This window comes from Misgurnus anguillicaudatus, chromosome 19, assembly GCF_027580225.2.
Source record: "Misgurnus anguillicaudatus chromosome 19, ASM2758022v2, whole genome shotgun sequence".
NCBI classification, from domain to species: domain Eukaryota; kingdom Metazoa; phylum Chordata; class Actinopteri; order Cypriniformes; family Cobitidae; genus Misgurnus; species Misgurnus anguillicaudatus.
Genome location: NC_073355.2, coordinates 31,793,976 through 31,808,539, shown reverse-complemented (window position 1 = coordinate 31,808,539; position 14,564 = coordinate 31,793,976). Strand labels below are relative to the sequence as shown.

The 14,564-nt window shown below is 38.7% G+C and overlaps 1 protein-coding gene across 2 annotated transcripts in view; it reads right to left on the bottom strand.

The window, feature by feature from the left end:
- Positions 1-2,708: 2,708 nt before the first annotated feature.
- LOC129436354 (neurexophilin-1) overlaps positions 2,709-14,564 on the bottom strand; it is a 36,873-nt gene continuing 25,017 nt past the window's right edge. The window contains exons 2-3 of one of the 2 annotated variants that reach the window (XR_008641784.2): positions 7,867-9,128; positions 2,709-3,585 (exon numbers count right to left, since the gene is read on the bottom strand). Coding sequence is in view for 1 of the 2 variants with exons in the window: in XM_055194447.2 (XP_055050422.1) it covers positions 8,331-9,128 (798 nt within the window). In the remaining variant the exon portion in view is untranslated. Of the gene's footprint in view, positions 9,129-14,564 lie in introns of both variants that reach the window. The other variant, XM_055194447.2, reaches the window with a different exon arrangement.

The following is a 14,564-nucleotide window of genomic DNA, read 5'->3' as shown; positions in this document are numbered from 1 at the left end:
TAATAAGATCCCTTGGAAGGGTCAGTGTGATAGCATGACAGAAGCTTGATCCTGTCATGTCAGAAAAAGCAACAGCCGGCAATTTTCCTTCACCCGAGGGCCTCTCGCGTCAATTATTAGATGTTGATGGCTTACGTTTCTTTCCCATCACAGAAAACCACCACAGGTTTGTCAATGCCATCAAAAGTATTATTTTGTTTTTGATTGTTTGTTGATCACGAATTACAAAGTAGATAAGAAAAACTAGGATTCTGTATTCAATGTGCCGCCATTGTTGTTTGCCAATTTGCCAATGCGTGGAATGGTGCGCTGTGATTGGTTAAGCGGATTTATTGCATTCTGCAGAGAAGGAAGGTTGGCGTTTATCACATTTTGGAAAAAAGGACAAAAGATGACATGATGGATATCGAATTTTGCATAAAATGAAGAATTTACTTTTAAATACTAACCTGATACAATACTGATTTTGGCTGTATACACATATATATATATATATATATATATATATATATATATATATATATATATATATATATATATATATATATATATATATATATATATATATATATATATACATATATATATATATATACATATATATATATACATCATCAAAATGTAGTAGTACCTTAAGAACATCTAAACCGGTAGACTAGTATAAACCTGAAATATTACCTGCTCGTATTCCTTTAAAAATGATTTTCTAAAACAATTTGCAATTTTATGATATCGGTAGCACAGTTTAATGGATTCATTTCACTCACAGTTTAACAGATCTTGTCTGGGTTTTCAGAAGCACTAAGGAGAACTTCACAATAGCACATAAGTCGTATTTAATGTCTACAACTCTTTTCCCAAAAGGATTACCTAAGACCTATATAAAATTTTTGAAAGTTTTAAAAGCCTCAGAACACTCGTAAGTTGATTTTGGAGACGAATAGATATAAAAAACAATAATAATTCAAGCCAATTTCCCAAAGCAACTCTGTATCTGAACTCATATCCAAAGCTTTATAATGTGCTCCTATAGCTCAGTGGTATATGTTAGCAGCACAAAAGGTCATGGAACACAGGGAACACACTGTTAAAAAATTGTAATGCACTGGAATTTGCTTTGGATAAAAGTGTCTGCCAAATGCATCAATTGTTATAAATAAATTGATATTTTGCTGATGCATGACACAAATAAACAAATTAAAACTTTATATGTAGACCTACTTTTACAGTACGGGAAAACTAAATAATAAAATGCCTGTTTATATTTATTTCACTAGACACCTGTGACCCTGCAATAGTTTTCGCACTTCATAAATATTAATGAGCACCTCCCACTCTCTCTCTCTTCCACATTAATCAATATCTGTATGCTACGATCTACGTTTGGGACACAGGTGTTAATCCATCTTAAAAAAATATAAAGTAAGTAGATATTCGGTGCGGGAAATTGCAATGTTATTGTGAAACCCAGAGAAAGTTTTTGCAAGTTTATGAATGAGTAGGCACATGCCTCTTATGCATATATGCCTATGAATTCAGCTGAGGGGGCTGTAGCCCATACTCTAAAAATGCTGGGTAATTTTCAATCCAAAATGCTGGGCTGTTTTAACTCTTTACACAATCAGATTGCTTTCCAATCAGAAAAATGCATAAAGTGACTGGACATATACCCCATTAAGAGGAAAAATGGATTGAATTGTATTGGATCCAGTTTAGCACATTTTCTAAAATATCTTACAAGCATTGAATAATCATTATATTACACACAAGTGAATGATATATATGGCAATTTATTAACTCGGGTGGCCTGTTAACATGCTTTTTGTCTAATAATTTTAATGAACTCCATCATTACCTCTTATTATTCACATTAAGCATTCACAGCCTTTGAGTCTTTTATGTGCTTTTCTGTCTGTTATATTCGCTCTCGCTGTGTGATGTGCGCTGTGTGAATACTCCGTTACCGTCGGGTTGAGAGGAAGCGCGCTTAAATTAGAGCAGCTTCATCACTATCTGCAAGGTTATCCCCAGGCAGGCTGTAGTGGAGGAGATAAGAGGAAGGGCGGGGGGTTAGGGACGGTAAAACAAAAAGACTGGGGGGGGCTGCTAAGGTTGCTGTCAGCTACAAGATTGTAATTGATCTGCTTTACGACGACATCATTCTTTGCCTATTTAAGCTCATCTGCATGCTATAGGAAGTCTAATTTAATTACGAATCTGGACAGATTTAATGTGAATTATGGGTATGAGACTATGTACGACAGGAGGAATAGAGAGAAACGCTATAAACTTTGGGAGAAATGGGAGGATGTAAAAAGAGATTAAAGAATGGGAAAAAATGTATAAGAAAGAAGCAGAAATTAATGCAAAGGAAGAAATGGAAAAACAAGGCAGCAACAAATGAAAAGATGAATGAAATAAAGAAACAAACAGTGTGATAAATCCTAACCATTATGCAGCAGTAGACAGTTTGAGTTCACGTTTGACAGTATGTTAAGAGCAGTTTATTGTATAGTAATGCAATGTTTCTGTAACTCTGCCATCTGTGTCTGTGTCCCCACGGACTGCCGTTTCCTATTTCCCCGCTTCTTGCCATGGGCACAGAGTATAAGTATGCAAATAGATAGATAACATAGACTTTCATGTCATGCTCATGTCACCCGCTGTGTCAATCACCAGTCAAAACAAGACGAGACCCGAGACGTCAGTTACTTCAACTCTGAGCTTGGAAGCCAAACTCAGTGCTTCCTTCTAATTTATTCAGTTTTTTGTCAGATGTCAGTAAACCACAATAAACGCCACCATTTTCATCCATACACTATATCAATATGACACACACACATAAAATAAACAATATAAAAAGAGAGAAATGAACAGATAAACCTCAGATGAAGTCCACTGTATGTCTGACAGACATGTAATACAGCTTCATACAGTTCCCAAGAGTTTGATTGATTATTGTATTTATCTGTATTCATATACATATATATATATTCATTTATATATATTTATCTATTTATATATTCATGTGCAGTATATGTCTATCCAGTACCAGGATTTGCTGCTTACAGAGCCCACTCGCTCACTTCTGGTTCTATTGACCAGGTGTCCGATGCTCTGTCCAAGCCCAACAGGCCATCCGAGGAGCCTGTCGCTATGACAACTGAAGAGTTCCTCCACTTCAACTTTTATCCTTGCCTTGGCAACGCCCAGCAGTGCGTGACAGTGTAGTCTACTTATCCCTCTATCTGCAGTCAGAGGGAGATTTCGGCGTTGTTTTGAAGGCATTTCCTTTGAATGTAATGTGTCTGTTCTTGTAGGGATTCTGCTGTATACAGGGATAAACAGATTGGCAGCCAGCTCTGTGGTTAAGTTGCTTGCGGTATGGTACTGCTACAACTGTTAAGTCGTTCAACCCTGTTGTGCTCAGCAGTTTATCATAGACGCACACTAATCAGCAAACTCCTGTTGTAGAGCGCCAGGGGAACACTTAATGTTTTGATGATAAGGCGAGGGGCGAGGGTGGTATTCATGTCGTTTTTGTGAACAGAGTGCTTGCGGTGTATGTTTCAGAGGATAAGAAAACTAAAAAAAAAATGAAAGTGAGTTAGACAAAACAATCAAATGAACAAGTGGCTAAACAAAACAAATAAAAGAACAAAACAAGTCGGTGAAACAAAACTAAAAACAGCATGAAAAATGAAAAAAAGATGATGAAAAATTAAACAAAAAATCCTACTTAAACAATTACACCATACACTTTCATAAATAAAGGTACAAAAGTTGCCACTAGGGCAGTATGGATGCATAACGATTAATCGTGATTAATCGCAATTAATCGCTAGCAGAATAAAAGTTTTTGTTTACATCATATATGTGTGTGTGAACTGTGTATAATAAATTTGTATAGATAAATGCACACAAATGTACGTATATATTTAAGAAATGTTTACATGTGTATATACATTTGTATATTTATGTATAATTTATATTATATATATAAAGATTTAATTTGTAAATATATATTTTTTCTTAAAATTATACATGAATGTGTACATATTTATACATACATAATTATAATACACAGTTCACACATATATGATGTAAACTTTTATTCTGCTGTAGATTAATCGCGATTAATCATTTTGCATCCCTAGGCAGTACCCATTCAAAAAGTACACCTTTGTACCTAAAGGATGCAAATTAGTACCTCAAAGGTACATATTTGTAGGGCTGTCACGGTTATGAAATTCGTCTGATGGTAATTGTGTAATAAATTATGACGACTCATTGCCTGTTTTAGGCTTTGAAGATTGTTATGAATAATTGTCTGGTTTATTGCTTTGACATTTAATTCTCATACAGTAAATTTTTTTTGTTTGTTCATGAAATAATTTTCATAGATTGTTGTGATTATTTAAATTAAACACAAAGTGTCTGAAAAATAACAGAAAAAAAGCTCAAAATCAAAATAAACTGACTATACCAGAACAGGCCTTAAATAGTAGCCAATACTAGACAACATGTCTGTAGTAGCTGCAAAAAATAACTGTCTTACAGATCCTTAAGAATAGCATCCCTCGCTAAATTTGGAATTGCTGTTTTGGAAATATATGTTTTACCTGCCAGTTCATACTGCAGCCTTTCATTAAATGAGAGCCATCTGATACTGTCTCATTTATACAGGCGCTGCATTGCCCCTTGTGTTTTCTAGAGAGATGTGCAATCATTGCGGTAATCTGAAGTCATCGCGATGAGGTAAAAAAAATGAGATTGAGAAATGAGACGATTATTTAATAATTGTGACAGCCTTACATATTGGTACCTCAAATTTACTGTCTGTGCCTAAATGGTACATATTAGGGACATTATAAAGGGTACCGTCCAAGTGACAGCTTTTGAACCTTTATTTCTATGATGCGCGTCTGTGAGAAAAGGTGTGTATATATGTGTGCATCTGTGAGCGAGAGTGTGTTTGTTTGTGCGTCTGTGAGTTCCTGCACGGGCACTGGTGTAGTTAGACTGCAGGAGATTAGGAGCTCAGTCCAGGCGGACACCTCAGGGAGAGGAGAGCAGAGAGCTATGAGCCGTACTGCACAGTTCAGCAGCGGGGCAGACTCACTGCACTTTCCAAAGCCTGGCAAAGGGGTTTATTTCCACGTGTTTGTATCGGTAAGAGAATATGTAGCCAGATTCATAAGACCAGGCTGGTCAAATGTGGTTGCATGTTTTAGCTGTTAGATCAGTCATTACATCCCTGAGTGACTCTTTCTCTACCTGCTTCAGAACCCAATGGGTCTCGTTCACTTTTGCTAAATTTCCTCCAGAATGACAACAGGTGTGTACAAATTGAAATTAGCTTTTTGTAATGTTGATGATTCTGGATTATTACAGTATAAATGAGACTTAGAATGCCCAATTCCATTTCTACCCCTTACTCCTACACTTTCCCTTACCCCTCCGCTTAGCGCGTTCATGTTAAGGGATGTCCCAATTCTCTTTTAGTTGCAGGGGTAGGTTCAAATAGCCCTTCAAACGAAGATTTTTCAGGACCCCACTTCAAACGAAGGGTCAACATGGCTGCTCATGTGAGTATAATTCAAGTCTTTTTTTAACATTAATAAAGTTTTTAATGACAAATAATCATTTGTTTTATGATACATTCAATATATTCATTGTGCATATTTACAGCCATGTTTTAAAAGAAATGTTCACAAAAAATCACTAAAGTTCGCTAACATATCCCGTATTTACTAATTGCACAATAGTACAGCAACACGTCAACAAATGTAACCTCCGGAGCGCGCGTCCTTGTTTCCCCATCTGATCGCGTCCTGCTCCCACTCCGGAGGCGGCACACCGGGGAAACTCCCGGTTCTTCAGATTCCCAGTCTACTACAGCGATTGCAAACAGACCGTGGAAAATACGGAGGAGAAAAGCATCTGATTCGCTAACAGAGGGGTGTTGCTTTTGGGCTTCCAGGGCCACTGTAACTAAACTTATATGACTGCAGGTGAAAGTGGCAATGTGATAAACATTGCATCTACTTTGATGTAGGACGATGTCATATGCCGGTGTAGTAGTGGAGTCCCATTTTTATGCTACGTACACACCAAACGCAGGGCATCGCGTTACTCGCTCTAGATTACTCGCGGGATTAAACTTTGTGTCATGCGAATTTTTCGCTCGAGTTGAATATTTCCAACTTGGGCAAAGACGCGTTTGAGACGAATAGTGCGTGTTTTCGCGGCCAACGCATCGGCCATATCATGTCATTCGCATCGCCCCACGCAAGGGATGAGTCTTGCATTGACATTGTATGTAATCTACTTGCGCAAATCATTGAATTCGCGTCTGGTGTAAACGCACAGTTAGGGGAATATATATTTCACTCTTGTTCAAGGGGCAAGGGGAAGTCTTGAGGGGTAGGGGTATATAATAGAATTGGAATTGGGCCTTAATGTCAGTAAGTAATTCAGATAAAGCACGGAAATCATGAACACATTTTATACAGGTATGACTTGCTGAATTGTTACCTGGAAGTAACTGAGACTTATTGTGATGTCACTCGTTATTCTATGAAATCATTATTTTTTTCTTATATTGAATAGTACGGTTCGTGAATGTACTCGGTGACAGTGGTGCACGGGGTATTGTCGATGTGTTATAGTGCTTTGATGGAAAGCAGAGGTGCAATGAAAAGGCTTTGTAGGAATTGTGTAATGAGCTTGTATGTAGAATAATGAATTTTAGATTAGAGGGGAATAAATAGTGCGTCTTTTAAGAACATGGATTAACAGATCTATCCCGAATATTTCCGTCCTCATAACTCACTAAATTACACGGAACCCCGCAGGGTAACATTCACTGTGCCGAATTTAACTTTAGGCAAAAGGTTTATTCATGGGCTCATAAAACGCTGCTTTCCTGTGAGACACTTTGATGTTTCATACTGTGCTTTTATGTTTCTCTATTTAGCAATGCGAGTTTGTTTTTCTGTCTTCTTTTGTATCTCTCCTCTGTGTCCTTTTCTCATCTGTGTTTCCTCATACATCCCCATGTGCGCGTTTGCTTATGCCGTGCGTCACCTGTTTTCCTTTCATATCCTCTTTTGCTCCATCACATACATATCCCCTGTTTCTGTCTTGCCCACCTGCTTGTCATTGCAGACGTCATGAACACCCACTGCTGTCTTTTACAGTACGTCCCATCATACTATTCCTTTTTCTCAATAGTCCCCATATGACTTCAGGTTACCCGTCCTGTTTCAATTTGTTCTAGAGCTGGCTTTTATTTAATTAGTTAATCATTATATAAATATTTTAGTGAATTACATTAATGATTGTTTTCCTTCGTTGTAATCACCGCTAAACTGTGTTTTCACTCAAGGTCAACTTGACTTCTGATTCTACCTGAACATCCAGAGAAGACCTGAGTCTAATCTTTAAATCTGCAATGTGATTAAATAATGCAAAATTAACATAAGATTTTTGTTTTGTCACAGACTGCAAGGACGAAGGAATCCTGCATTCAGCGAATCTATTATCACAGCACAAATTCAGGAATCCTAAGCCAACATAACGTCTTTTCTGCCCTTCTGTAACAATAGAGAGTTTGGCTCAATGCAGACTCAACATCTCTCCAGTTTTTTTAATTAAAATGCTTACTGTCCTGCTTTTGCTTTCTTTCTCTTTCATTTCTGTTGTTATCTTATTTTCAAATCTGGACATTTTGTTCTTGCACTTTTGTGTACTACCATTTTTTGTTTTTTAATATACAAAGGTGGAGACAGGTGTCGCTGCGGCATGCTGCATGTGTGTGTTAAGATAAAATAAGCCTCTATGTCAGCTGGGCCACCTTTTTACCTCTGCATAGTAGTCAGTGTGTTTTATTGTTTGCAGGCATTTATTAGATGACTGTGACACTGAGCACTGATGAGGGCAGCCAATCAGGGAGTCATTCCGACAGACAGGCCCCTCCCACCCTGAGCAGCAAAGACTGTTCACCTGGGCCTGACAATTTGGTTTTGCATATATGTTTTGCAGGTCACATTTGCCAGGTTGTTCAAGAGGTTCTTCAAGACAACAACTGCAGCACATCAAATACTGTACATTCACCTTTGTGGAACCACCTGTGAAGGCCACAGAAGAAGGTTCGGGTCATAATGGGGCATTCCCATGTCAGCTCAATGTCCCTTTAGAGTCTTTTCGATATATATATCCCCAAGAGATCTTTGCATTTATATTCATGTTCCCTTGTCCATTATTAAACTCTTTCTATACCCCTTGACCAGCCCTCATCACCCCTCTGGTTTAACGCCACCTAAGCGCTAACCAGAGGGTAGGTAGGGCATTTCGTTGTGGTAGTTATAATCTGGACAGACTTTCTGCACCAACCGGTAGTCTGTGCTGTAGAACGAAATGTAGATGCAAATGACCTTAAAGGGTTTGGAGCAGATCCAGGACACGTGGCTTTGTGTCTGCTCCTGGAAGCAGGTTTTGGAGGGGTCGTAGTTGCAGAGCGAGGTGCGTTTGCTGCGGTCCACCTTCTCGTAGTCTACGCGGCAGTTGAAGATCTTGGAGTCTTTGGGGTAGACCACGCTCTGGCGCTCTAAGTCAAACTCCACCGCCTTCACCGGAGGCACCAGGCTGACGGAGATGTTCCCCTGGCCGGTGGAGTTGTGACGGAAGTAGACGCTGAACGTTCCGTTTCCGTGATCCACAATCTTACCCGTGATGAGCAGATTGAGGCGCACCGTCTTGATGTTGGAGTAGAAGTCACCCCAGCCGAACATCTTCTTAAATTTGCCTGTTTTGACGATGGGAGGGCGACGCTTGACGCGGGAAGTCCCCAGGGCGTCTGTGTCCGATTTGAGGAGGTCGCTACCCAACATTTCCCAGAATTCCTGTTTGGAGAAGGGAACGGGTGAGCGGTAGGGCAACTCCATCGTTGAAGTGTTGGCAGCACGGCCACGGCTGTGCATTACCCAGCGGCTCAAAGGGGAAATAGAGCCCGGAGATCCCAGAACCCCTAGAGTTTTGGAGGAGTCTGAAGGGGGGGAGGACTTTGATGCAGATGAGGGAAAGGAAGAGGAGGAGGAGTGGGTATCTTTCTGTCCTAGAGCCAGCTGGAAGAAAGAAAACAGGAGTGAGACGGTAAGAGACAGCATAATAGAGAGGATGAAAAAATGTGACATTTAAAGTAGAGAAGAGGTTACACAGACAGGAATTTGAATAGAAACTAGATTTGCATTTCCTAAAGGAATACCAGTGCTTGCAAGGCAGAGAGAAAATGTTAAAGATTTTATGCTTTAGTTGTTTATTTTTTAGTTTTGTAGTTTTTTTGTACATCTGTGTATATGACAATCAGTATGTGAAGTGGGTGCTTTTGCAGATGTAACCATAAACATTACAAATCAAAAAATAAATGCAAGAGAGGACAACTGCGTTTCATTATGAAAAGATTAAAATGACATAATCGCTGTCTGAGTCTGCAAGTCCAAGGAAGACTTCTAAACTTAAATCAATGTTTTTTCAACGTTTATGAAAAACATAGATAGCATACCAAAGGCTGCAATGATCTGCAAAACAAAGTTTAAACGAAGTCTGTATGCCGAGAGGTTTGCGATAAATTAATTACAGAAGACTGTGGCGATGGAGCTACACGATATAAACAAATAGAATGTTTGAGGAATATCAATACATCGCTGCTTTATGAGCACTGTAATAAAAAGTACAGCAATTTCAAAACAGCACTTGCCTTGTAATAAGACATGATTTGCGTGACTCAATAAGAAAGAAAATGAACAAAGTGCTAAAAGAAAGCATCACAAGCATTTAAATGAACCCTCAGCAGCTTATCATGACACTTCACTCAAATGTCCAAACCACATTAGGCTCCCATCAACAGGAATTAATCTGTGCAGTCTGACCTGTCCTCCACACTTCACAGTTCATTATATTGCTTTTGATATTGCAGGGGAATGGTTGGATCCCTTTATGGCTTATCTGTTTTTACAGGAGATCCATATGACTCCCAGAGCTAATTTGACTAAGAGAGAGAGAATTAAAATCTCAGTGCTGTATCCTTAAGAAAAGAAACACAACAGCTTCATTCGAAAAACCTGGAGTGCTGCCTTGAAAGGCCATATACTAACACTCACAAAGCGTAATAAGTAAAAGTGTGACATGTTTGTCAAGTATGGAACTAGTACTTGAAATGTGACACGTGCTGCAAGTCGTGAACACACACACGCGCACACACACCTGGAGCAGTAGGCAGGTATTACTGCAGCACCCAGGGAGCAAAGGGTCATAGGTGCCTTGCTCAGGGGCACCTCAATCGCAGCCTTCCGGCTTTTAGACTCAATCTGGTGACCTTCAGGTTTCAAGTTAAGCTCTCTAATCACTATGCTACAACTGCCCCTAATAGGTAGACGATTTGGAATGCTCTATATTTGAAGCAACCCCATATTCTACACAATGAGCACTTTGAATGGAACTAACTCTAAATAGAGTTTAGCATTAGCACATTTCTGCAGTATGATAATGGATCTACTAAGGCTGCACGAGTATGACCTTTGGCCTGCAGTTGTGTGCACATCACAAACTATGAAAAATATAAAGTAGAATCTCTCCCAGCAAGATGCCTTTAAATTCGTGTGAATGCAAAAAGTGAACGAAACTGATATCAGTGATGACCTGCTGGCTTGGGGGCAAGATATTCTCTCTTATGGTCACTCAAGGTTGCAAAAAAGTATCAACCTGCACTATCAGATGGAAGTGCTACACTGTAAAAATGGGTGGATTATTTTTTCCCATAATAGGTAAATATTGGACAGAACACATGTTGGGTTAAAATTACCCCATGCTGGATTTAAAATGACCCAATGTTGGGTTGTTTTTATGCAACATGTGGTATAATCAGTGTTGGGGGTATTGCATTACAAGTAACGTGCATTATGTAATAATATTACTTTTCTGAAGTTACAAGTAAAATAACGCATTACACATTAATATTTGAGTATTTTTTTTTAAAGTAATGTGAGTTACTTTTTAGTTTAATTCATAATTTATATATATATTTTAAATCAAATGATGTATTAAATTAAACTGAACATAGGTAGAATTCCACATGCATGCGCGCCTGCGGGAACAGTTTAAGTCAGAAACGGAGATTGCTGTCCAAATCTTGAAATTTTTGCAATTGAAATATGCAATTTCTGAATGCAGAACTTCTCAGTCATAAAAAACACCTGCAAGGCCTGAAAGAGATCAACCCTCAGCCAAGTAAGAAAAAGTAACTCAAAAGTAACCAAGTAATGCAATTAGTTACTTTTTGGGGGAGTAACTTAATGCATTACTTTCAAAAGCAACTTTCCCCAACACTGGGTATATTAACCCAGCAGTTGGGTTAAAACAACCCAGCATTTGGTCAATTTTAACCCAGCTGTGTGTTCTGTCCAATATTTACCCATTATGGGTCAAAAATAACCCAGCCATTTTTAGACCATACAATAAATAAACACGCACATATAGGCACTGATCCCCTGGGTGCTCCGGGGCTCTGCTTAAGCACCCACCGAAATGGCCAAGCACATAATGCTTAATTGCTTTACATTTAGCATCTTAAACCACACAGAAAACGTGACCCCTTCGCTTTCTGTCTCTTCAAAGTGTTTGAGCGCTCCAGAGCGTCTGTCGTTGCGAAGTGACCTAAGCATTGCTTGACGTTGTGGCGAGCACCCACCGGCGGGAAAAAATCACCGCCTATGAACACGCACGTTTGTTAAGAAACGTTTATCTGATCCACGTCTACATTTGTATATATATGCATTATATATAAGACCTATATGCACCAATGTGTGTGTGCACATGCCCCCCCCACACACACAAACATTCTTTAACCACTGCGGTACATTGGTGCATTTCCATCGCAGTGGTAAAATACTGCCACCGCCACAGCCTTACTTGGCGGTTAATAAGCTTTACAATGAAGTTTTGAAATGTTTTAGCAGCTCCATGGTAAATTCTAAACATCCAAAACTAAATAGTATAATGTAAATAAGAAATAATTATGGAAGTTATGTTGTTCGTAAAAAAATCCAAAGTGAATGGCTAAAGGACACGTCAGCTTAACAATTTAAAAATCTGATTCACCACTGTTTTTGGTGCCCAAACATACTGCCGAAAAGCACAGAAACGAGCACAATTGGACAGATTATGTAATTGTTTCACCCATTATTGTAATCCTGATTAGTTTTTCGATTAATTTTGCAGCTCTGGGCTCTACTGTTGTGAGCATAGAAATGCACAGCACAGAAATATCAAGTATAATAATGCAGATTTCATGGCACGGCTATATGCATATTCCATTCATTAGTAATGAATGGAATATGCATATCTCAGTCTGTTAAATTCCAGCCAAATTCATTTTTTGTTATAATGTATGGTTTTGTACATGAAATCATATAATACAATGTAAAGAACATTCTGTGAAAATATAACCTTGATATCTTTGTTATTGACTGAGTAAGGAGATGTCCAAGATTAAAATCAAACTATCTCAAAAAAGATTTTGAGACTTTAGCCTGGATTTCACACGTCCATTTAATACATTTTTTTGTAAATCTGTATTAACAAAAGCATAAAACTTCAAGGAGAAAAAAACTGCGAAGGCGCGAGTCTAAAGTAAAGGAAGAAACAAATGCAAGAGGGGTGAAGAATTTTGTTAAGCATGCATATGAGTGTGTTTGTACATTTGGTGTGCGTCTCAGTGTTTCTACGCAGTTGCAGAGGTGGATGAGATGTCTCTCTGTGTGGGCTCATGTATGGGTGAAGAGCCCCAGAGTGGGTGTAATGGGTAATTACTATATGGTAATGATTTATTTGATACGCCGTATACAGACATAATCCAAGAGGAGCTCTAAACCAGATGTGACTCTTCATATGTTTGTGTGTTGTGGAGTGCCAGAGAACAATGCCACTTTGATGTATTGTTTATTATCTGATAGGCTTTAAATTCTGTTTGGTCTGTTTCTCTGAGCCCATGGACCTGAGGTGCAGTGTATCTGCACGGTCAGCTTCAAAGCTAGAATTCCCCAAATAGAAACTTTGCTGTATAGAAGCTTTCCAAATTAGCCAGATACTGGTTTGTGGTTTGCAGAAACCTTGCGAATTACAGCTACTTGGACAACAATCACAACATTAACGGCCACTGCCGATGGTTGAAGCTAGCTGACATCATCTCACACCCCCTATAGTTATGTGACCTCTTGTCTTTACCTCCATCTGTTTCAGGGACATGATAATGTAACCTGTGGAGTGCCACTTAATATGATTTGTGGTATTTCTATCCAACTGTATGACTAGATGATAGTACAGTATGTACGGTCTGGCTGTAACTTTTCAGCAAGTGTGATAAAGACATGTATGCTTTCAGAGAAATGTTAGAGGTGTGCTCCTAAACTGGCCCTTCCTAATTACTTTGTTTGATGATGAATGGAGAAATGTACAGGGACATTCTGGATAAAAATCTGCTGCCATCTACTGTACCAGAAAGCTGAAAATGAAAAGAGAAGGCCAAGGAAACAATTAAGTGGTTTCAAAGAAAGAAAATCAAGTTGCTTGAACGGCCCAGTCAATCACCTGACCTAAATCCCATAGAAAATCTATGGAGAGAACTGAAGATCAAAGTTCATAAAAGAGGCCTAAGAAACCTTCAAGATTTAAAGACCATTTGTGTGGAAGAATGGGACAGAATCACTCCTGAGCAATGCAGACAAAGTATTAAATAAAGTGTGTTCAATACCTATCATTTCACTTTATTTATTATGACTCAACTTGTATACTTAAATTTATTTGTATGAATTCAATATTTGGCTTGATGGCTACATCTGGTGGAAATTGTGTGTCAATAGCCCACTTAGAAATCCCCTTACTGATAAAAATGCTGATGTGTCAAATACTTATTTTCCCCGCTGTTTGCCAATCGACTTTCACAGAGTATGCATGCAATAGCTTGTGATTGAGGATTCTGTTCATATGTGTATGTATTTTCATACAGTGTTTAAGTGTCTGTGCTGTGTGTATATGAGCTTGTTCTCACTGTCAGGCTATGTCTTATCAACTGAACTTAAGGAGCTTTCTCTTCCATAATGCATGCTGCCCTGTCTCAACCCTGATCCTTCAGCCCACTCCGATGCTTCACGCCCATCTATCTCATCTCATGTTATGCAGGCTTATACTGGCTTAATAAGGCTTACTCATGCCCGATTCTTATTTTACTCCAAGCGTCTATCTCCAATCTTGATAAAACAAACTCCATTTTATACTGTATGGATTAGCGCTTACATGCACTTTCTAATTCAGTCTTACAAGTGCTTTTGTTCTTACTATGTCTGTTAAGGGGCACTACACTTTTCGCTTCGCTGCGTCCAAAGTTCAAGTCTGGTGAACTCTGACCTGCAAATTCATATCACGTGGAGACACGTGACCAGTAGTAAACCGGTATGTCACAGCATCCCCTTTCTCTCTATTGAAAATCAAAGATGGACAAAGAACTT